Source organism: Vipera berus (genome assembly GCF_964194415.1).
Source record: "Vipera berus genome assembly, chromosome: 1".
In the NCBI taxonomy this organism is placed as follows: Eukaryota; Metazoa; Chordata; class Lepidosauria; order Squamata; family Viperidae; genus Vipera; species Vipera berus.
The window spans coordinates 213,287,712-213,311,854 of record NC_138202.1 but is presented as its reverse complement, the minus strand read 5'-3'; the positions used below and the strand labels follow the sequence as shown (position 1 = coordinate 213,311,854).

The 24,143-nt window shown below is 40.3% G+C and overlaps 1 protein-coding gene across 1 annotated transcript in view; it reads left to right on the top strand.

Moving 5' to 3' along the window:
* LOC308660114 (uncharacterized protein) overlaps positions 1 to 24,143 on the top strand; it is a 128,019-nt gene that overhangs the window by 8,258 nt on the left and 95,618 nt on the right. The window contains exon 3 of the mRNA XM_081314333.1: positions 20,308 to 20,443. Coding sequence (XP_081170459.1) covers positions 20,308 to 20,443 — 136 coding nt within the window. The remainder of the gene's footprint in view (positions 1 to 20,307; positions 20,444 to 24,143) is intronic.

The following is a 24,143-nucleotide window of genomic DNA, read 5'->3' as shown; positions in this document are numbered from 1 at the left end:
ATATATATATATATATATATATATATATATATATATATATATATATATATATATATATATATATATATATATATATATATATATATATATATATATATATATATATATGCATGCAGTGGCTCAGTGGGTTAGGACGCTGAGATTGTTGATCAGATGGTTGGCAGTTTGGCGGGTCGAATCCCAAGTGCCGCGTAACAGAGTGAGTGCCTGTTACTTGTCCCAGCTTCTGCCAACCTAGCAGTTCGAAAGCACGTAAAAATGCAAGTAGAAAAATAGGGACCACTACGGTGGGAAGGTAACAGCGTTCTGTGCGCCTTTGGTGCCTAGTCATGCCGGCCACATGACCATGGAGACGTCCTCGGACAAGCGCTGGCTCTTCGGCTTTGAAACGGAGATGAGCACTGGCCCCTAGAGTTGGAAACGACTAGCACGCATGTGCGGGGTAACCTTTACCTTTATATATATATTCATTCCTTGATAAGATTAAAAATGCGAATCTCAGGCATAATAAAATTAACAAACTAAGCAAACACTGGGATGGAATAAGAAAAACTAAAACAGTTTTTATTGTTAAAAGATCAAGCTTTCGTTGGCTAACTGCCAACGTCATCAGGATGGAAATGCTGGGGTGGGGAGATTGCGTTTATACTGTTGGTGTCTCTGTGCTCCGCTCATGGAGCGCGTCACTGGTCTGTTTGTTGAGGCCGGCTGTATTCCTTTGAGTCGTCGCACATCCATTTTGGTGGGATGTAGTTGTCTCTGGGAGTCTGTTGTCAAAGTGGATTGTTGACAGTTCCGTGTGTTATAGCCATGGCTCTAGTCATTGCCCATGTTCTTATACCAGAGGTTCTAAATAGTTGTTTCTCTTCTTCCCTGTGTTCTACAATGCAGGGTGATTGTATGTTTGTGCAATCTTGATTTTGATACAATGAGGCGCTCTGTAAGTGCTTGCACTGTTTGCCTCCATATTGTGCACGTCGTTCCTCTTCCCAGTTCCTTAGTGCCTGGTATGCAGGGGGGGAGGTCTATGTGCTGGTTGATAGAGGAGTGGTTTGAAAACCAAGCTTCCTTAAACAAGCGGCCGCCTTTAGTGTTGTCACTGGCAATTGCCTCGTCCCCGTTAGATTAAAGACGTGGTTATGTGTAGCAATGTGTGCCCACACCTGTGAATGTTGTTCTTGTCTTCTAATAGCGAGCTTGTGTTCGTGCACTCTAGTCCTCAGTCATTTTGCCGTCTCCCCAATGTAATTGCAATTGCAATTTTGGCATGACATCTTGTACACAACCGAGGATTTTTCTTCATTGGGGAGTGAATCTTTAGGGCGTGTGACACAAGCTCGTAAAGTCCGATCAGGTCTGTGGGTAACACCAACCTTGTGATGGGCTAGTATGCGCGCTGTGGCCTCGGATACACCATGGATATAAGCCAGTGTTATCTGTGATGTTAAAGTGTTTTCACATTGATGGCGGGTAGGTTCACCTGGCCTGCTGTATTGTCTAATGAAGTTAGGTGGATACCCTTTGTTTCTACAGACACGATAAAGGTGGCGTCTTTCTTCCCTTTTTGCCTTATTCATGCTGCAATGCATATTTATATGTCTAAAGAGGGTCCTAATACAGCTGGCCTTATGGGTTGTGGGGTGATTACTTTCGTAATGAAATATCCTGTCTGTATGGGTGGATTTATGGTAGACCGATGTGTGTAACGAGCCATCAGGTTGATGTCTAACCAACACATCTAAAAAGGCCAAAGCCCCATTGGTCTCTTCTTCCGCAGTGAAGTGAATATCAGGATAGATGGAATTGAGCTTCCTCATCAGCCTGTCCTTGTCCTGCCTTTTGACAATCACAAAGGTGTCATCCACGTATCTCACCCAAAGCTTGGGGCGATATGTGGATATCACCCAAGTCTCTAATTGTTGCAGGACTGCCTCTGCAATGACACCGGAGATGGGGGACCCCTTAGGGGTACCCTTCACCTGTTCATAAATGGTGCCTTGAAATGTAAAAAAACATTTTCAGGCATAGAGACATAAGCTGAAGCAGATCTTCGTTGCTAAGTAAATCTTGATGCTGCCCCGCTCCCTGCTGTTGCAAGCGGTCCCCAATTACAGCAAGTGCTAAGTCTTGTGGAATTGAGGTGAATAGGGAGGTGACATCATAGGAAACCATGATCTCCCCCTCCTCTATGCTGATGGATCTGATTTTCTCTAGAAATTCACTAGAGGAGTTCGCAGTGGTATCGTTGTTCATTACTAGATATCTTAACCTGCCATATAGCCATGGAGGCTCTTAATATCTATCTATCTATCTATCTATCTATCTATCTATCTATCTATCTATCTATCTATCTATCTATCTATCTATCTATCTATCTATCTATCTATCTCTATCTCTATCTCTCTATCTCTATCTCTATCTCTATCTCTATCTCTATCTCTATCTCTATCTCTATCTCTATCTCTATCTCTATCTCTATCTCTATAAGGTAAAGGTTCCCCCGCACATGTGTGCTAGTCGTTTCCAACTCTAGGGGCCGGTGCTCATCTCCGTTTCAAAGCCGAAGAGCCAGCGCTTGTCCGCGGACGTCTCTGTGGTCATGTGGCCGGCATGACTAGACGCCAAAGGTGCACGGAACACTGTTACCTTCCCACCGTAGTGGTCCCTATTTTTCTACTTGCATTTTTATGTGCTTTTGAACTGCTAGGTTGGCAGAAGCTGGGATGAGTAACAGGCGCTCACTCTGTTACGCGGCACTCGGGATTCGACCCGCCAAACTGCCGACCTTCTGATCAACAAGCTCAGCGTCCTAACCCACTGAGCCACCGCATCCCTTATCTATATCTATATCTATATCTATATCTATATCTATATCTATATCTATATCTATATCTATATCTATATCTATATCTATATCTATATCTATATCTATATCTCTATCTCTATCTCTATCTCTATCTCTATCTCTATATCTACATCTACATCTAATCTATATCTATATCTATATATATGTCTATATGTCTATATGTCTATATGTCTATGTCTATCTATCTATCTATCTATCTATCTATCTATCTATCTATCTATCTATCTATCTATCTATCTATCTATCTATCTATCTATCTATCTATAATCTGTAGTGATAAATAAGCATATCATGTAGATAGAAGTACTGGAATGAGATTTAGATTTGGTCTGAATTAACACTGAAGGCTACCTCCAGCCCGTTGAGTTATGTTTATAAAAAAAACAGCACTAGACTATGTGAAGCCCAGGTAGTAGCTGCTTGTGAAAGAAAGATCTTAAAAAGTCAAGAGAGCAGTGGCAACCCCTGTCTATACTGTTGCCAAGGAAAACACAGGAACCTCTCTATAAAACCATCAGGAGTCAAGCTCTACTTCATTTTTCCTAGAAATTTTCTTCTGACTTTTCCATGAATTGTCCACATTCCTCTCTCATTTTCCAGATGTGTGGAAAAATAAAAGAATAGTTTCTTATTAAGCCGCTTATATCATTTTAAACACTGGATCAAGAGGAAGGCATTAACATAGTTTTGATCCCTCTGTGCTAAAATTAGGGAAAGTTAAAGAATGATCTCACTTAGGGCATAGCCTAAAACAGTCAGGGGTGCCAAACTGCCGGCCCGCAGGCCGGATGCGTCATAGCGAAACCACGCCCACCACCCCATTGCCGGCAATAGCAAAAAAGTCATGATACGTTGTGACACGTCACGTAACGTTGCGAGTTTGACACCCCTGGCCTAAAGGTTTCATTCAAATACAGTTCACCAGCATTTGAGACAGCAGAGATGTCTATTAGTTTGGCAAATATGGTGGCTGAACCCTATTCTGCTTCAGTATAAAGGCTGGGGAATGGTACTCCCTCTAAAGTTTTCACATAGAACAAATTAAAATATTAGTGTTTTCCCTTGGTGCCATTTCTCCTCCTATTGAGGGTCACTTGCTGGTGGGACTGCCAACATCAATTGTCTTCCTTAATGGATAATGAGATGGTGCTAAGCGTAGGTATGTGCTTTGAGTGGTACGTTTAGCCATCTGGCAAACTCCTGTAACCAGTGCTTTTTTTGTAAAAGAAAAAGGTGCCGGAACTCACACATGTCATACAACCCGCCTTGCCTACCCTACAAGGTTCCATCCAAAAAAGGTGCCGGAACTCCGTTCTGAGCATTCTATGAGAAAAAAAGCCCTGCCTGTAACTAAGGATCCCACATAAACTCCCAAAAGGCAGTTTGTACCTGTCAAACATTATATAAACAGATGCCTCTGCAAAATCTAGTCCCCCCCCCTCTCCTCTGCAGCCCAAGCACAAGAGGGTAGTGTCCTGGGAAGAGAGGGGCTAAGCCAGGGGTAGGCAACCTTGGCTCTTTTATGACTCGTGGACTTCAATTCCCAGAATTCCTGAGCCAGCCACGCTGAGGGGAAAGGGAGAGGTTTCCAAGCTGAGCCATGCTGGCTCAGGAATTCTGGGAGTTGAAGTCCACGAGTCATAAAAGAGCCAAGTTGCCTACCCCTGGGCTAAGCAAACAAGAACTGAGCAGATCTCAGTTTATGACCATGTCATCAAGCACTAGTAGATGAGGCTTGTTAGGCCATGACTAAGGTGACAATTGGGTGGGGAAAAAGAGAAGACTTAAGTAAAACTGGAGCAGCCAGTTACGGTAGAAGAATTTAGTGGCTTTGTGAACAACAACAAAGATCTGACAATTATGAAATAATAGAAATGTTGCAATTGCAAATAGCAGAGATTGCAATGGATTACTTTTTAATGACTGACAGACAAAAAAAATATGGAGGAAGTACATTCTTCTGCTCTTCATTGGCAAGATCATGAAAAATTTCAAAAGTTTGCTTTCTTTTAGGCATTGTCCCTTTATTTTTTAGTGTGAGAACTTACTCAAGTTACTTATACATGTTTTATTTAGATTAGTAATTAGGATTGCATCAGAGTACCGTTAAGATGCAGAAGTAAAGAAAAATAACATTGTTTCTTGATCCTCCTAGTCATGCAGGGAAGGTATGCCTCTCCTACATAGACTGGTCTATTAGTGTCTGCTTTTCTTTTTAGAAATTGTTCCTTCTCATTAATCCCCATGCTTTTCCTTTCCTTTCCCAGATGTTTGCCCACATAGATGCCTTCTCCCCTCCATCCCTTCCTACTTTATCTCTTTTAACCCTAACACATATCTTACTTTCCTTTTACCCTGCTATAGTACCATCCTAGATCTGATAGAGAACAACCAAATATAAATATAATATAAATATAATAAATATATCTAATAAATATAATATAAATCTAATAAAATAAAATAAATAAATAAAATAAATAAATAGAGAACAGGTCGTACCTTCTTTGGTAGGTCAAAAGAGCAACATTTCTCTGTTGCAACTTAAGAGTGCTTAAAAAGTGGAATGGGATGGAAAGCCTGGGGATAAGGGGGTATATCAGAGTTGAAAGTATTAGCTGGTGACATTACTGTTACCCTGGGATGCCCAGTTGGGGGCTTCTTCATGTCCCTGTTAAGTTGCCCACCAAAATGATATCCAACTATCTATTCACGGCCACCTGCTTTCCAACTGTCAAGCCATTAGACATAGACAAAAGACATTAGGCTCCCTCTCCCATGCAAATAGTTAAGACTGAATAATTGTAAGTATTTGTGTGACAGAGTAAAGAGATGATAGAACAAGTCCATCATTTTGGGGAAGCCCAAGATAATCTCAACACTATATAAAATGAATGAGGGAGAAGTATGAAATTATGTTAATATAAAGCTGTGTAAGCATTTACACAACAGACAAAAGCAAGGGAACTGTTTTCAGTAAATACATACATACTATACAGCTGCTGGAATTGGGTATGTCTAGTTTAATGAAGAGAAGAACCAGCGGTGACATGATAGCAGTGTTCCAATATCTCAGGGGCTGCCACAAAGAAGAGGGAGTCAAGCTATTCTCCAAAGCTCCCGAAGGCAGGACAAGAAGCAACGGATGGAAACTAGTCAAGGAGAGAAGCAACCTAGAACTAAGGAGAAACTTCCTGACAGTTAGAACAATTAACCAGTGGAACAACCTGCCTCCAGAAGCTGTGAATGCTCCAACACTGGAGGTTTTTAAGAAGAGACTGGACAGCCATTTGTCCGAAATGGTATAGGGTTTCCTGCCTGAGCAGGAGGCTGGACTAGATGACCTCCAAGATCCCTTCCAACTTTTTATTATTATTATTATTATTATTATTATTATTATTATTATTATTATTATTATTATTATTATTATTATTATTATTATTATTATTATTATTATCTTGTAAAATGCCTTTCTATTCTAAATGCATATTATCTATGCTGAAATTTTTAAAAACATCCATGAGACATTAATGCTCTAATAGTTACTCAAAAATCACTTAAGATAGATTAGTTGCTTCTTGTGTCTTTAGATCAGACATGTCAAACACAAGGCCCGGGGGCCAGATCAGGCCCGCGAAGTGGTTTCATGTGGCCCGCGAAGCCATCCTGGAAACAGTGAGGGAACGGCCCCCACTGCCTTGGCCCTGGCCCAGAGACCCTCCTCCTGCCAGAGACCCTCAGATCTGTCCCACTCCTGCCCAGGCCCCCATAGGCACCCTTGATGCGAACGATGTAGAGCTGGCCACACCCACCCAGTAGGCCATACGCACTCTAGCCACACCCACCCAGTAGGCCACGCCCACCCTGGCCATACCCACCTGGCCCCCTGAGGGCAACCGCAGTGCTGATGCGGCCCTCAATGAAATTGAGTTTGACACCCCTGCTTTAGATAATCAGTTGCTTTCTTTGGAAATACACAGTTATGTCCAACCAAAGAGGCTGGCAGCCTTTTAGTCTTCCCATCCTAAGCCATTGGCCAATATGTAATCTAATGCAATTTATAGTAAGCTGGACAGTTTTGTTTATTAACTTGTGTGATTTTAGTTTAATACAGGCCTAGTTGTGCTTATCTTAAAGTAGTCTCTGCAGTGCTGAATGGGTTTTAGTCCCAGGTATTGGCAAGAAGAACCTTAGCACCTTCTCTAATTTAAAACCAGCACATTCCACTTGTGTGAATTTTAATTCTCAAAATGCCTCAGACACAGTACCTATTGCTGAAAGTTATGATATCAAGGAGGATGATATCTTCACACAAGTTTCCTTGTTTAAAAATATTTTAGTTTAAAAATCTAAAATAAATATATTGTAGTCAAATATGAGTCAATGCTACCATTTAGAAAGTAAGAGGAGCCTAACTTTCCTCAGTCTCTTTTGATTAGTGAAATCTTCCCCATATATTATAGATGCATTTTTAAAAAAACATATTTAATTACAATTTTTTAAAAATGCATTGGCGCGCTATTAATCCTACACTCATGCAGTGAGATACATGAACTTTTATTTTAAAAGGGGATAAGAGAAAATTTAAATTTCACTCACCCTGTGCATGAGGATCCTAGGTTGAATTGCAATGCTCTGTACTTTTATGTTTTTAATATCCTAGTAATATACCTCCATGATATACTATATATTTTGTATACTGTACAGTTTAGCTCCAAGAATGAGCAAACAACAAGAAATGGAGCTGTACCTTTCTGCTGTTATGTTGGGGTTGGATTGGCCCCTTTTGCATGATAACAATTTGAAGAGGGAGCTTAATTGAAGGAATCTAGACACCACTGAAATGTAGTATATTTCTTTTTCCGCTCCCCATTTCATCCTCACCAGTATTGTTATTGTGATTGTCTAAAGCAGACATGTCAAACACAAGGCCCAGGGGCCAGATCCGGCCTGCGAAGTGGCTTCATGTGGCCCGTGAAGCCGTCCTGGAAACAGTGAGGGAACGGCCCCCACTGCCTTGGCCTTGGCCCAGAGACCCTCCTTCTGCCAGAGGCCCTCAGATCTGTCCCACTCCTGCCCAGGCCCCCATAGGCACCCTTGATGCGAACGATGTAGAGCTGGCCACGCCCACCCAGTAGGCCATACGCACTCTAGCTACGCCTACCCAGTAGGCCACGCCCACCCTGGCCATACTCACCTGGCCCCCTGAGGGCAACCGCAGTGCTGATGCGGCCCTCAATGAAATTGAGTTTGACACCCCTGGTCTAAAAAGTAAAGTAAAGGTAAAGGTTCCCCCGCACATGCGTGCTAGTCGTTTCCGACTCTAGGGGCCGGTGCTCATCTCCGTTTCAAAGCCGAAGAGCCAGCGCTTGTCCGAGGACGTCTCCGTGGTCATGTGGCCGGCATGACTGGACGCCAAAGGCGCACGGAACGCTGTTACCTTCCCACCGTAGTGGTCCCTATTTTTCTACTTGCATTTTTACGTGCTTTCGAACTGCTAGGTTGGCAGAAGCTGGGACGAGTAACAGGCGCTCACTCTGCTACGCGGCACCCTGGTCTAAAGGCTATCTAATATTTGTTTGCTTGATTCTCAGTGGAAACCTGCATAAAACTTGACAAGCTTGATCCATACCTTCTTTACAAGTAATTTCTTGTTTAAGCAAAATACCTACCTAATTATTCACAAAACATTCTAAGCCACAGCTAGCTTGATTTATTGACTAAGTTCCAATTGTGTTGGTAGGTACCTGTGAATCCTAAAGATGACTAGATCATAGTTCACAAGAATGACTACAGACTGCTTTAGGAAATTAATGAAATTTGTAACCCAGGGAAATTAATAAAATGCATAGTACACTTTGTGTCTGAGTTTCCTCATAGATAAATTTAGCTGTAATACTGTCATCATGCAGTTCAGGATATTTTTAAAAAAAAACAACAAAATAATTTCAAGTCAAATTTAGAACAATGAAAAATGTTTATATATTTCATGTAGCATAAAAATGGGCCTTTGTGCATTTTTATTGGGAGCATAAAGGTGAGAACAATTTCCTATCCAAACCTTGAGTAAGAAAGGCACTGAGCAATCAGATAAGATCTACAAAATATTGGGAAGAGGGGATATGGAGAATATGAAATAGTAGACTGGCTGTCTCAAAGGAAAACAGGAATAAAAGGGAATTTGGTTTACACATTTCAGAAAAAAGATGATAAAGCTTTGCAAAATCGTAAGCGGCTGGATTTGCAGCCTGTATTTAAGTTGCTACAAATGTAAATTGGGTTTGCTTCTCTTGATCACCCTAATATATTACTTGTACTTTGGATGCTGAAACTCCTTGCTCTAAGGAAAAGTGTACATTTATTATGGATTCTTACTCATTTTTTCCCCATCCTACAAGACCACAGTAAATTGTGCTTTCTGGGCCTAGGAAAAAAAAGAAAAAGTTTACCATGAGTAGAAGTAAAAAAAGTTTGCCACTGACTTTGCTTTACAGTTGTGGAATCTCAGGAGGTGGCTAAGTACAAGCATATCCTCTATCTGCAATAGACATATATTTTAGTAGTTAAGCCTTTTCAGTTTCTAAATGGCCCAACCCTATGTGGGAAGTATCTATAAATTTGTATACATTGCATTAGAAATGTTGTATAAGAAATCACATATTGATTAACCTAAGCTTTGACAAAGTTACCGATCAGTGAGATAAAGCTGCTAATAGCTAACAGAAGCTCAGGAGAAGGGAGGAGAAAAAGCCGACAATCGATAATAGAAAGGAAATCCTTTAAACTCACAAGCAAACATAAGAATTAATTAAATACTTGCTTTAAATTATAAAAACAAACAAGCAAACACACAAAACTTAATTTTCACTACGTAAACTAAATTATAACACAGTTAAAAGGAAAAGTCTCAATCATCGCTTGATTTAATCAGCTCTTTTTCTGGGTTAATAAGAATGCCCCCCCCCCCAAAAAAAAATAAACAAGGAAAACCAATTAAGAAACTGATTTAGAATGCTATAAATATTGTTTCCAGAATGATTCATATTTTGTAGTCTACCTTCCATGGGTTTCGATTCTTGGAAATAAAATTTCCTCCTCTTCCAAGTAGCACCGACCTTTTCTTTCCTTTCACTGCTGAAATCCGGACTAGATTTTTCTTCTCACACTTTCCAACCACAAAGCATCAAATCATTTAGGATAAATTAAGGCCATATAGATTCAAAGATCCACTGCCACAGCTTTCCTATCGAATTTAACAAAAATAGTTCTCTACATTTATACTAGAAATGTTAGTATAAACTTGGAGCTGAGCTGTCTCCTGGACAAAGGAGGCTTGGGTTCAAGGCCTTACTTGACCATAGAGCTCACTAGCTACATTGGGCTAATTATAATCTCTCGACCTTCTTTTTGTGGGGAAATTGTGAGGTAAAGACGCAACCAGTATGTCGACTTGAGCTCCTGGAGGAAAAGAAGAATAACAATTGAAAAAAGTAATTAATTAAGATTAATTAATAGTTTAAAAAGTTACTTTTAAAGTTTTAATTGTTTAGTGCTCTAATTGTTTTATATTGTGTTTTGCACTATTGCAATAAATAAATAAACTTAGTGAGTCTTCGATTAGAGCACATTGGTATAATTTTGAATTTACTTCAACTTTGGAAGTTATGTACCCACTGCCCACTATATTAGTTAAAATCCTTTGGCAGAATAGGCTGTAATGCAGGAAGATACAGAAGAAAAAAAATAGGATGATTACCAGCAAAGTGGGTAGACTCAGTACAGTGCACCCTTGGAAGAACTGAAGGACCGGGTTAGGGATCATTATGGAGAAAATCCATGTGGTTGCTAGGAGTTGAAAACAACTTCATGGCACATAATCAGTCACCTTAAGTTCCCCTCTTGTCCTGTTTCAGGCTTCAAACTCGCACTTGCCTCACTAGGTGTAAGTAGCAGTTTATTCAAGGCTGAAGAAACAACAACAGTCAAGGAAAGGAATGTAGATCAAACAGAGTCTCTGGAAAAGAAAGCTTGCTTGGAGTGGTGTCACTTTCAACAAGCGCACACAGAAGAATAGTCCAAATCCAGTTCAAAATGCAGTAAGCCCAGTCAGGTTTATCAGATACTTCAGGGTCAGAGTTTCTCAAGCAAGATCCATAGAAATAACACTCCAGAACAGGAAATCGGAGGTCGTTTCCAATATAGACCAGGGGTGCCTCTTAAATCAGGCTGCAGCCAAAAGAGTTCCTCCTTTCCTTGGCAAGGAGCCTCATAGAACGTCTTTACTCTGCTATCCACTCTCTTGATGCAGTAGATCCTTATCTGACTTCTCCAGCTGCTCTGATAGTGCCTGTGTTGGCCAATGTCTTCTCAGGCTGACATTCCACTGATTCAGCTGGACCAGCTTCTTCAGAGTCTGAGTCCAGTGCCATGATACCTTCCAGGGGATAAATCTGGTTATGAAAAACTTAATACTGTACATATCTTCCAGAGGATTCCAATTTATAGTTCTAGATTGGACATTTAAAAACATCTCAGAGTCCTGGCAGTGGTTGGAAGATGACCCCATTGAAATTTTTTGGGTCTACTTCCTCCAGGTTGGTACATTATCTTATGCTTAGCTTGCATTCCCCCTTGGCTTACCAATGTGCAGCTCTTCCTTTTAACATTGCATTGGTCATATGGGAGAGAGCAGCTACATTGATTTGAAGGGCTGGTAGCCTCATCAAGTTTTGAAACTGATCATCTTGGGAAATATAAGGTAGTATAAAAGAGAAGATAATACCTATATTTTCAGGAAATTCTATCCTGGCCTAGAGAGTGCTTTATCAGGAAGGAAATCCATTTGCCAAAATAAATCTCTTTGATGAAAATGAATCACAAAGGCATTCCTTTCAGCTTATTCTTTGACAACCTGGCACTTTTAACATGTCAAAGACAACAGTTTGTTTCATATAGTCCAGACATATGACTCTGTGGGTTTCATATAGTCCCTGTCAAACATGAATCTATATAATATTCCCAGACTGCAGAGCCTGTCATACTTGCATTTTAAGTCATCTACATAGTTCAACTTTTAACCCCCTTGGCTTCCTTTTTCGCCATTTGGAGAGAGTGAGCCTTGACATGGCCAGTAAATCCTGATCTTCTAAGATAGCAATCTTAGCTCCAGTTAAGAAGATCCCACTGCCTATTTTTATTGTTTTATGATATGCTAACTAAGACTGCAGGTTTTGCAGCAAGGATAAAGAATCTGTTGCCCTTTAAATGCTGTTGGAACTACAGCTCCCAGAATCCCTCACCGCTTGCCAGGCTAGCTGAAGCTGCAGCAACACTTGGGAGGCCATAGCATCCCAATCTCAGTAGTTTTATGCACACTTACCTTCTGGGAAATCCTATTGGACACAGTGAAGTTTCTTTTTATTTATTTGTTCAATTTATATGGGGCCCATCTCATGTATGTGATTCTGGGCAATTCATAACACTTTAAAAAAAACAGTGAATGAAATACAAATGAAAACCAACATACAAAATCATACAAAAGAATCTTTATTAAAACCATAATTTAAAAAAATCCACAAAAACATAATTGGTGGCATTCTTAATAATTGCCAAGTACATGTGCATTGGGACATGCAGTTTAATGCAGACATGCAGTTTAGTGGCATTTACGGGTAGAAATAACGAACTTTACATTTTAGATTAATTGGAAGAAAAACATTTTGAAAAAAAGATAATTTTTTTTCTTTTTGATCAATGAGATTGCAAATTGTGGTCACACATTTGTTATTTGGTCCTGCTGCATTTTTCCTAATAGGAGACACAAAAATAGACTTTTAATAATTTTCAGTAAATTAAACTGTACCTTGCTGGACATATTTTTCACTCTGTCCAAACATTTTTCTATCACATAGAGTCACCCTGTAGGGGTGCATAATAAATAAAATAAAAGTAAAATAAAATTAAAACATTCACTTGGGCTTAAATTTTGACAACTTTCACCCTTTTGGATTGAATAACTTGTTAAAAAGCAGAAAAGTGAACAATGGATGCTTCAAGTTAGTTAGTTAATTAACATAGTTCATAATGTGCCAAACTGGTAAATAACATTCTCCTCATGATTAGCTTTTGTAAACAATTGACTAATATATATCCTTGATGACGTCATTGTTCTCATTTGCAAGGAAGGCTCTGTCTTCTATGACACCTTGAACAATTTCCCTAGTTAATTTGTACTGTCATAATAAGGTTAGCTTTGAATGCAACACTCTCTAGTGGTGTTCTAGGCATTGTATTGTTCTTTTATTAAAGACATCTTCATTTCTCTAAAACAAAATTCTTACCATAATAAATCAGCGACACTTCAAGGCTGTGCCAAGTTAAATATATACAGTTCCTGGCTATTATGTAATTTCCAAATCTGCTACAATAGCTGTTGCTGATAAGCCGATCATCAGAAAAAAGAAATGTTCCAGACTGATCTTTGTTACCGTGTCCTTCGCTAATGTATGTAAACCAGTCTTTCTGTTCTCTGCTTTTTTCTTCCCTCTCTTTTTTTTTTAGAAAAGGGGTGCGAGAGAACATAATTGCAGCTTTCCTCTCTTTTGAACGACTCTTCATCATAACAATTTATATCTGGAAAATATCACAGAAAATGTGAAGTGGAGGCAAGTTAAAACCAAGAAATCAGACCTCACTGTTATTAGTAGAAGGGCTCAAAAATATTTCTCGTAATGTGTTTGTAATAGTTCTGTCTCGTAAAAAAACTCAACAGTGATATATTTCTCCCCTTCTCAGGTTGATTTGGCATTAGGAGGCCAGACAAAAGCAATTTGTAATAAGGTCCCTGATCCATGCCTGTAACATGCAGAAGGGCTCAAACGGCTCCATGATCATTTAAAGCTGTTTTAAATGATTAATAGCTAAAATCCATTGCAAATTATCAAGTGCTTTCCATGGAGAAAACAGGGAGCTTTTCAGGAGACTGCCATAACATTTCCTCTGCCAGTAACCAAAGGTAAGGAATCAGACAAAATTAGCAATTGCAGCACATGAATGAAACAGAGCATTCCTTTCAGAAGTTAATCCAGTGGTGGGATGGGTTGTTTTTTTTAATTTAGTTAGTATATTTTGTTTACAAAAGACTCAGCTGTCATCATCAGCAGATGAGAAAGAACTTTCAACTAAATAGAATGAATGAATAGCTCACGAAACAGAAAAAGTAGCTGAGCTCTGTTCTGTTTGAAATTGGTGGAACTTTAAAGAGAAATGACTTGTGGGGTGAGGGGGCAAGTAAAGTGTTGGGAGATGCACCACTTCTGAAGCTCAGACCTGCCGGAGGTTTTGCAAGAGGTTCCCAATTTTTCTAGGCTGATGGACATTTTCGGATTTAGGAAGCTGGTTATGGACACTCTTATAGGTGACGGCCATTGTGGGAAGCAGTCTGGCATAAAATGCCAATTTCCTAAAATGTAAACTGGTGTGGTTCCTTTCTGTCACCCCATTTTGCTTATTGCTTACTTTATTGCTGGGCAGATAAACATATTTCTAAATAAAATTTTGGGCTGCACCTAGTCACCATTTGATTTTCTAAGAGTGCCTCTGAACATAATAGATGGGACTAGAAGAAACTCCAGTGATGCTTGTGGCTGCAGCTTATTTTGTACCATGCTAGCCAAGTATGATAAAATAATGAAATGAGACCGAATGTCCAAAGGCAAAGGCATCAAATGTGTTGGTGCCCATATTTTAAGGATCCAGATGCTAGAAAGTTCTCCAAGAATATTCCTTTTAGATCAGTTTCTCCCTCCTGGTTTCAGTGAGGAAGAACTAGCTACTGTTGCATGAGTGGTCTTTGTGGGATGGCCTTTGGTCAGGGGTAGGCAACCTTGGCTCTTTTATGACTCGTGGAATTCTGGGAGTTGATGTCCACGAGTCATAAAAGAGCCAAAGTTGCCTACCCCTGCCTTTGGTTATGGTCCAAAAATTGTAACTAGTCCAGACTAATTCTGCCAACTGCCAGCAGTTCAATCCTGACCAGGATGACTCAGGGTTGTCTCAGCCTTCCATTCTTCCGAGGTCAGTAAAATGAGGACTCAGATTGTTGGGGATTCTGGAAACTGCTTACAGCAGGGGTGTCAAACTCCTGGCCTGTAGGCCAGATGCATCATAGCAAAACCACGCCCACCCCATTGCCAGGAATGGAAAAAAAGTCATGATATGTCACGACCCGTCATGTGACGTTGCGAGTTTGACACCCCTGGCTTAGAGAATTTAATTTAATTTAATTTAATAATATTTCTATACCGCCCTTCTCCCGAAGGACTCAGGGCGGTGAACAGGGCAAGAATAAAAATACAGGATTACAAAAGTTAAAAAATAATTAAATACATGCCCATATACTAAAAACAATTAATACATCTTAAAACCCCAATAAAATAACAATAACAACCCCCCCAATCCCCCATCAGGCCAGGCCAGCTTGTTCAAAAAAGTATGTTTTTAGCTCGCGGCGAAAGGAGCGAAGGTCGGGCGCCGTCCGGAGCTCAACCGGTAGCTGATTCCATAGCTCCGGGGCGCCCACAGAGAAGGATCTCCCCCTGGGGGCCACCAATCGACATTCTCTGACCGGTGGCACCCTGAGGAGGCCCTCTCTGTGGGAACGCACAGGGCGGAGGGAAGGTGATGCCGGCAGCAGGTGTTCCCTAAGGTACTCCGGACCCCTGCCATGTAGGGCTTTGAACACCATTACTAGTACCTTGAATCTCACCCGGAAGACAACTGGTAACCAATGCAGCTCACGGAGCAGAGGTGTAACATGGGAGTATCGGGAGACTCCCAACACAACTCTCGCAGCTGCATTCTGTACCAGTTGGAGCCTCCGGGTGGTCCTCAAGGGCAGCCCCATGTAGAGAGCGTTGCAGTAGTCTAGTCAAGAGGTCACGAGCGCGTGAGTGACCGTGCATAGATCATCCCGGCTTAGATAGGGCTGCAACTGGCGCACCAGGCGAACCTGGGCGAAAGCCCCCCTAGTCACAGCCCCTATGTGATCTTCCAAGGTAAGCCGTGAATCTAGGAGGACTCCCAAGTTGCGAGCCCTATCTACGGGGGGTAATAGTTCACCCCCCATAGAAAGAGGTGGAATATCCGAATAGACCCGGGATGAAGGTATGCAAAGCCACTCAGTCTTGTCGGGGTTGAGTTGAAGTCTGTTCCTCCCCATCCAGACCCGAACCGCCTCCAGGCAACGGGACATCACGTTGAGGGCATCACTGGGGTGGTTTGGGGTCGAAAGGAAAAGCTGGGTATCATCAGCGTACTGATGATACCCAACTCCAAAACCACGAATGATCTCACCCAGCGGTTTCATATAGATGTTGAACAGGAGAGGCAAGAGGACCGACCCCTGAGGAACTCCACAAACGAGAGACCTCGCGGTCGACCTCTGCCCTCCTATCAACACCGACTGCGAACGTCCCTGGAGATAGGAGGAGAACCACTGTAAAACCGTGCCTCCCACTCCCAATCCCCTGAGACGCCGCAGCAAGATACCATGGTCGATGGTATCGAAAGCCGCTGAGAGAATGCTGTAAAGCACCATGAAGTGGTATCTAAGTCTAAGTGCTATGCTATTGCTATATCAAATTTGTGTAGAAACAGTTCCTTCCCAGAGTTTGTATTTTAAAGCCATCACAATAATGAAGAATGTACACAATGAATGAAGTAGCATATCATTTTTGGTAGCAGTGTTCCAATATTTGAGGGGCTGACACAAAGAAGAGAGGGTCAACGTATTCTCCGAACCACCTAAAGGCAGAACAAGAAGCAATGGATGGAAACTAACCAAGGAGAGAACCAACCTAGAAATAAAGAGAAATTTTCTGAGAGTGAGAACAGTTAATAGTGGACAGTGAACAGTGGAACAGCTTGCCTTCAGAATTTGTGGGGGCTCCAAAACTGGAGTGTTTTTTTTTTAAAAATATTGGACAACCATTTGTCTGAAATGGTATAGAGTTTCCTGTTTGAGCAGGGATTGGACTAGATAGAAGGCTTCCAACTCTGTTAATAATTGCGGTCCTTGTGGAGATGATGTTGGATTGTTTTTCATAGAGAAACCAGGGATGTATAGTTATTTTTATTCATTCCTCCCTTCCCATTTCTCTTTTCCCTCACACTGGGAACTTTGACAATATAGGTTTACCTGTACCAATTTCATCATCTTTTCAAACTTCAGAGTAACAACATTTTGGAGGCAAAGTGGCTCCATACTATATGTGCATTCCAAGATCATTAATTCTCCTAATAACCCCTTTTTCTGGATTCCATCACCTTTATAGCAGTTACACAATGAGTTGAAGGTTTTACTGAGTTGTCCAAGAAGATTTCAGACTTTCTTTGATTTGTTTCTATGAACAATGTCTCCCTGCTGAAGGTATACTTTAGTTTCATCTTTTCTCTTTTTCTTCTCTCCCCAGCGTGTATCTCTTTACACTGATTAAAAATGAACTGTATTTTCCTTTGATTGAGTCTTCCTTACCTGCTTTGGAAAAATGATTTTGAAGCTCTGGTGATCCCCCATGTTACTGTTTAGTATACTTTGGTGTCATAGCAACTTGTTAGATGAAGTTGAATTTCATCTCTCAGCAGCTCCAACCAGCAATAGAAGAAGCTAGAATTTGTAGTTCAGTAACATTTAGAAGGTCTCAAGTTCTTCATCCTGGTCCATTCTTAAGATTAAGGAAGACCCTGGTAACATAGCTAATTATTAGGAGTTAGGAACATTGAGGTCTAATTTATCTGGAAGAATCAAATTGCCTTTGGATATGTACCTGTCTTCTTATATTCACAGAACAATATATTTTGCTCTGTGCTTCCTTTCTTCCATCCACCTATGTATAAAAAAGTCAAGAGGTGATGCCAAGACCAAATTACAGAGGATGCCCTCTTTTTAAATGGTCAATTTTCAGAAAAATCTAGAGCTTCAGTTAATGTTCTCCTTTTATACTGAAGATTCTTCAAACTGGTCAATGGATGATTTTGCAGTTGAAGTCATGGGAGCTGTGAGATTTCAAATAGGATTTTAAAAGGTTTTGATTGTAACAGACAGATTTGACACTTTTAAAAACGGGAAACTTTAGAATATTTGCTCGTTCCTTCTGTGGGAGAGCCCCTGTGCAATCTAGGACATTTTACTCTGCATTGCTCAAATCTCTTCCAGACAGGAAGGATGGAGATCTAAGAAATTGTGCTTTCCTGCTCTGAAGATCTGATGTCTCTGGAGATCTGATGCCTCCATAGCTAGAGGACTTCAAACTGAAAAGTTCTTCTCTTTCCCCTTGTTTTCTGTCAAGCAAGGAATAGATATCACTTATATAATATTTCCTGGATGAGTTTGTCTCACTTCCGTGCACATGAAAGGAGAGTTTGCATTATTACTGGAGGAGATTTGCAACTCACCTGTCTCCCAATTCCTATTCTTTGACCTGACTAGCTCGTTGCAGGACTGGTTTAAAAAAATGCTCAAATACATTATATTGGTATACCAATATTGGTAAATGTTGAAGAGTTCAGAGGCATGCTATCATATCTGAAATGATATAGGATCTCCTGCAGGGGATTGGACTAGATGACCTCCAAAGTCCTTTCCAATTCTATTATGTCAGAATATGGAAATATGGCTGGATGATATAAATACGTTCATTTTTATTTTGAAGAGGGGGTAAAGGGTGTTGGTGTGAACTTTGGGGTGAGGGGCATACAATACAATGCAGTCAGTTAATGATTGATAGCTGAGGATTGATTGATTGTTTATTAGTTCATCTATAGATAATTCATCTAAAGTACTCATGCTGATTGGTGGAGGCTTTCTACTCATATTTTTGTTGTAGTGTTCTATGAAACTCTGAGTCCCCAGCTATACAAATTCTTCCTCAGTCTTTCCTTCTCAAGGATAAATATGAAAAATTCCTTCAACTTCTTATAATAGTTTCTGATATCTGATCATCTTCAGTGAACATGTTCAGGTTTGTCTCAATCTTTCTTTAAAAGTGCTGTCTAGGATGGGATAAAGGGCTTGAGGTGGTGTCTCTGTGTGTAAGTGCAAAAAGTAAATTAGGACTGTTATGTCCCATGATTTACATTCAAGATCAAAACACACCTTTTCAGGCTTTAAAAAAAAGTAGTAATAACAAATAATATATGATACTCAGAAGAGGCCAACTCTGCCAATAATCACGTCAACAAGCATGACAACTCAGAAGAGCAGATAATGAGAGGACAGTGCGCTTTAAAATCTTTCCTAAAAGTTCAGTATTAAAACATTTTGACAGTTTTTATTTTACAAAAGGATACTTTTCTTAATTGCTTCTGTACAGCTTTTAAATAGGTTCTTTCCTGGACAATTTGGAGATTGCTGTAGTATCTTTTCTTCTACTCCTTGTCTTAAAAAGAGGTGTAGGAGTAAAACTGCTTCAAAGAGGCATTTCAGTAAAGCCCTTGAAACTGGCCAAAACTTTACAGAAGCAGTAACCTTGCAAAGGTCTCCCTTTAGTTTTTTTTTTAAAGCATGAAATTTCATTAACTTTACTAGCAAATGCTTGCGTGCCTGAGTTTGGAGCTCTCAAATGGAGCTTTGTTCAATCCTTAAAGGAAAGTTCTCTTTTCTGGATGACTTGCAGATGAAAAAGAACAATTTGTAAAAGTCCTGCTCTTTTTTTTGTGTCTCTTTCTTCCAAATCTCTTTCCTACTTTCTGTAATGCTATTTTTTCCCCCTCTTCCCTCCGATGCTGAAAACTCCATTGTGTAGCTAAACCACTTATTCTGTTCAATCTCTTTCTAAGTTTATCTTCTGTAGAACGTTATTTTTCAAAACGAAGGAGCAAAAGATTACTCCGTCTTGTTACTTACAGACTTTCATTGATTAACTAATTGTTGACAGCACCTTTTCTCCATCCCCCCATTTAAGCATTAATTAACTGCTAATTAAATCCAGTGTGCTGTTGATTATTTTAAGTTAAAGCCTGGTTTAAGATAGCTTGCAGGATAAACCACAGAGAGTCAACAATATGTGGCCTTACAGATATTGCTACTGTACTGTACTCCTGATGGTCAAACTGATATGTCCAGTGCAATGATGGAATTTATAGTTTGGTATCTGCAATTTTAAAAGGTAATATGTTGTATATTTAGGATAGACCTTTATAATCTGAAAGCAATTTATACATGCTTGAGGATAAAATATTGTGGAACAGCTTTTTCTCTCACTAGGTTTTATTTAGCTTTAAAACATCCAAAAAAAGGCTTGCTTTTACTTTATCTTTGGAGTTGCACCCTTAAAACATTTTTGTTTTGCACTGCACGCCCCTTCAATTTTTCCTTTAGCATGTCTTACTTTTTAAAGTATAGTTTGCCTTAGAAAGAGGCATCTGTTGTTTTGTTTCTCCTCCAGACTGAAGAAGTTTATTCTGAAAAGAACCATAATACCAGTGTATTCCAGGTGTGCAACAACTGTGTGATGACTCAGCAAGTGAACGAGGAGAAAACGGAATATACAAATATACAAAATGTTCATAGAACAACACAAGGTAAGACACATTATTGAGTTAACTATGTTTTTTTTTATTAAAAAGTTTTATCATACATTTTATCTTTAACAAACCCCCCTACCCCTCCCCTATCCCTCCCTCCTTACCCCTCCCCCCCTCCCCCCCCCCCCCCGACTTCCCAGAGCTAAGTACAAGGTATAAAAAACAAAAAAAAGAATCATAAACAACCACATGCTAACAACCGTAAACTCTAAAATCTATCACTCTCTAGCTCATATAGAATAACTACAAACACTATTAATATAAAATCTTCATTTCAAAAAAAGGATTTAGGCAATCTAGCATGACTTGGGACGCGCTTAAAAACTCCAGCCTTGTCCATCTGTACATCCAAAACACCATTCCAATCCCCCATAAAAATAACAGATTTATAATCCAACTGGGTAAGCTTTGTATAAAGTAAACTAAAAAAGTCAGCTTGTTGTTAATTAGGAGCATATAATCCAACTAAAAGCGTCTTTTTGCCTTCTAGCAGCAGCTCTATCATAACGTATCTTCCATGCTTATCTGCTTCAATTAAGTCTGCTGTTAAAGCACTTTTAACATAAACAACCACTCCATTTTTCTTATTCATTGCAGAAGCAACAGATCGCGTACCCAACCTTGAGTTCAGTAAATACTTTTGATCCACAACCCTAATATACGTTTCTTACAAACATATAACATCTATCTTGAATTGTTTTAAATATTGAAAAACTTTCTGCCTCTTCTGTGGTGAATTTAGTCCATTAACGTTCCAAGTTAAAAATTTAGTTGTCATGCATATCATCCCAAAGCTCTTAAAGCGCTGCTCTGATAGGACTATCTTTTTTAGGCCGTGCTCCTCCCACTGCTTGGCTATAAGTACGTTGTGAAAGTTCCATAGACTTCTGCTGATCTTGTTCTTTTATTTTTTATTTTTTAATCGTTTTAAAGCAGCACGCGTCACCCTCTGCTCTCTAAGATCATCCAAAGAAGTTGTAGCTTGATCTCCTCCAGCACCGTTCTCCTCTGTCTGTCCATCTTCAGCCTCTTGATGTTCTCCTTCTCCAGATCTCTTTGCAGCTTCCAAAAGTAATAATGGGGTTGCTTTTAAAACGTTATTGTAAAAATCACGCGCCTGCATCACAGTAACCAAACGGTACCTTTTACCTTCGTGCATCACCATCAACCCAACTGGGATCTCCCATCTGAACCTTATATCTCGTTGTTTGAGCTCTTGCACAAGAAATGTAAAATCCTTCCTTCTCCTTAAAATCTTTGGAGGAATTTCTTTTAGAACCAAAACTTCTTGATCAGCAATCACAACTTTAGAATCATAGGCAGCTTGTATAACTTCATCTCTAATTTCCCTCTTTACAAAATAAACCACCACATCTCTAGGCAGCTTTCTCTGTCTAGCAATCCATGAATTCACACGAAACACTTTATCCATGCCTCCCTTTATTTCAGATGCTGGCTGGTTCAATACCACTTCCAGAGCCTCAGAAATCAGCTGCTTTAGATCTTCCTTAATATTCTCTTTTAAGCCTCTGATTCTAACAGCAAACTGCATCTGATAATATTGAGCAAGACTCAATTCTCTGTCCATTTTGTCTCTTAAATCTTCATTCTCCAATACTTTTGCTTCTAATATGGCATTCTTTTGAGTCAAATCTTCCACTTTTTCATCCAGGTCTTCCACACATTCAGCCACTTTATACACTGAAGACAAAATGTCTGCCTTCATCACACTGAACTTCTGTTCCATCCTCTCTTCCATTCTCTCCTCCAATTTCTCCAATTTCTCCTCCATCCGTGCAAATTTATCACCCATTGATTCCAGAATTACCTGGGCATGTTTTTCAAGAGCATCTTGTAGATCCTTCGGTGTCAATACATCAGGAGGATGCAACGCCTGCAATGATGATTGTTGCGTCGGAGAAGTTCCAGCACTCCGAAGAGTTTTTGAGGGAGGTTTAGCCGCCATCTTTTACTTCCACTTGTGACGCACTTTCACTTTAAGTTTAAAAAAGTCCATCAAGCTCGAGAGTAAAATATAATAATCCTCTTCATCCTTTCCTCTTGTACCGCTCTGCCTGCTCCTTTTATTCCATAGTCCTTCCTTCAGGCAGGGGTGGTCGCAAACGCCTGGCTCTGCTCCAAGAAATCCGGAGCAGAGACGCTGGCCAGCTGGGAGCGACCCAGGCTACGGGGGAGTTCGATCCTTCAGCCGCCCAAGCTACAAGCTCAGGCGGCCCCGGAGAACTCAACCCCTACCTGGGGCCTCACCCCCTCCTCTTCTCTCGAGGAGGGGGCTTCAAATTCACCCGAACAGCTGATCGACGCTGTTTCGGGTGAAAATTACTCAGCTGAGCCGCGGGCAGCCCGGGAAGGCTGTCTCCGGCGCCGCGCAGCCACCGGAAGCTCCTCTTGAGTTAACTATGTTAACTGGATACTAAAACAGTCTGAAGAAAGAAAAGACTGTCTGTATATGTGTATATGTATATGTTTGTATACACATAAATATGCACACATGTTTATGCGCAATAGTAGATTTATGCAGATGGTGAGGGTGCAAGGTCCTGGCCTGTTAATTTTTTAGGAGACTATTAAGTGGCTTTTGCAAGCTATGAATTAGGGTTAGGGTTAGAGGCTGACTACAAATGCTTCAGTTAAAGGAAATGTTAGCTTAGGTGAGTGTATTTGTAACTGTGCTGAAGAATTTTGCAAATTGACCCATTACTGGAACAAGAAACGTAACATGACATTTTGCTTAAGTTGTGGTTGAAAATGTCCAGGCAAAGGTCCAGATGTAAAAAGTTCATTATTAGCAAGTTAAAAAACATAACCAAGATGGAGAATTTAGCTAATTAAGTGCACTCCTCATGCTTATTATATGATGTTAGCCTAAAGTGTGCATGTCTTCGATAAATTAGGAACAAGTGATAAAATATCAGGAAACTCTGATATGTATATAGGGATTTATAGCATATGTGGAAGAACAGCCTGCTAGACATGCTTGGTTTGGAAATGGATTTCCAGCATCCATCTTTTGTGCAGAAATAAAGTGTTGACCCTCAGTTTCCTCTCTCAATGTGGTTATTGGCTCAAATTGCACTGGATGAAAGAAACCAGGGTTGGACTGGGCCAACAATAGAATGCCAAAAACTCAGGAGATAAGACCAGACAGAAGTATAGTTAAGGAAAAAGGTACCAAATGTATCTTAAAGGTAAAGGTAAAGGTTCCCCCAACAAAATGAAGCTAATGATCCATATATAAATACAGTGAACTGTCTTAAACAAGCTATTCTACTACAATTTTGTTTTACTGCTTAGCAGTCCATTAACCTTAAAAGGTAAAGGTAAAGGTTCCCTCCCCCGCACATGCGTGCTAGTCGTTTCCAACTCTAGGGGCTGGTGCTCATCTCTGTTTCAAAGCTGAAGAGCCAGCGTTTGTCCGAAGATGTCTCTGTGGACATGTGGCCGGCATGACTAGACGCCAAAGGCACACAGAACGCTGTTACCTTCCCACCGTAGTGGTCCCTATTTTTCTACTTGCATTTTTACATGCTTTCGAACTGCTAGGTTGGCAGAGGCTGGGACGAGTAACAGGAGCTCACTCTGCTACGCGGCACTTGGGATTCGAGTTGCCAAACTGCCGATCTTCTGATCGACAAGCTCAGCGTCCAACCCACTGAGCTACCGCATCCCTTAAATG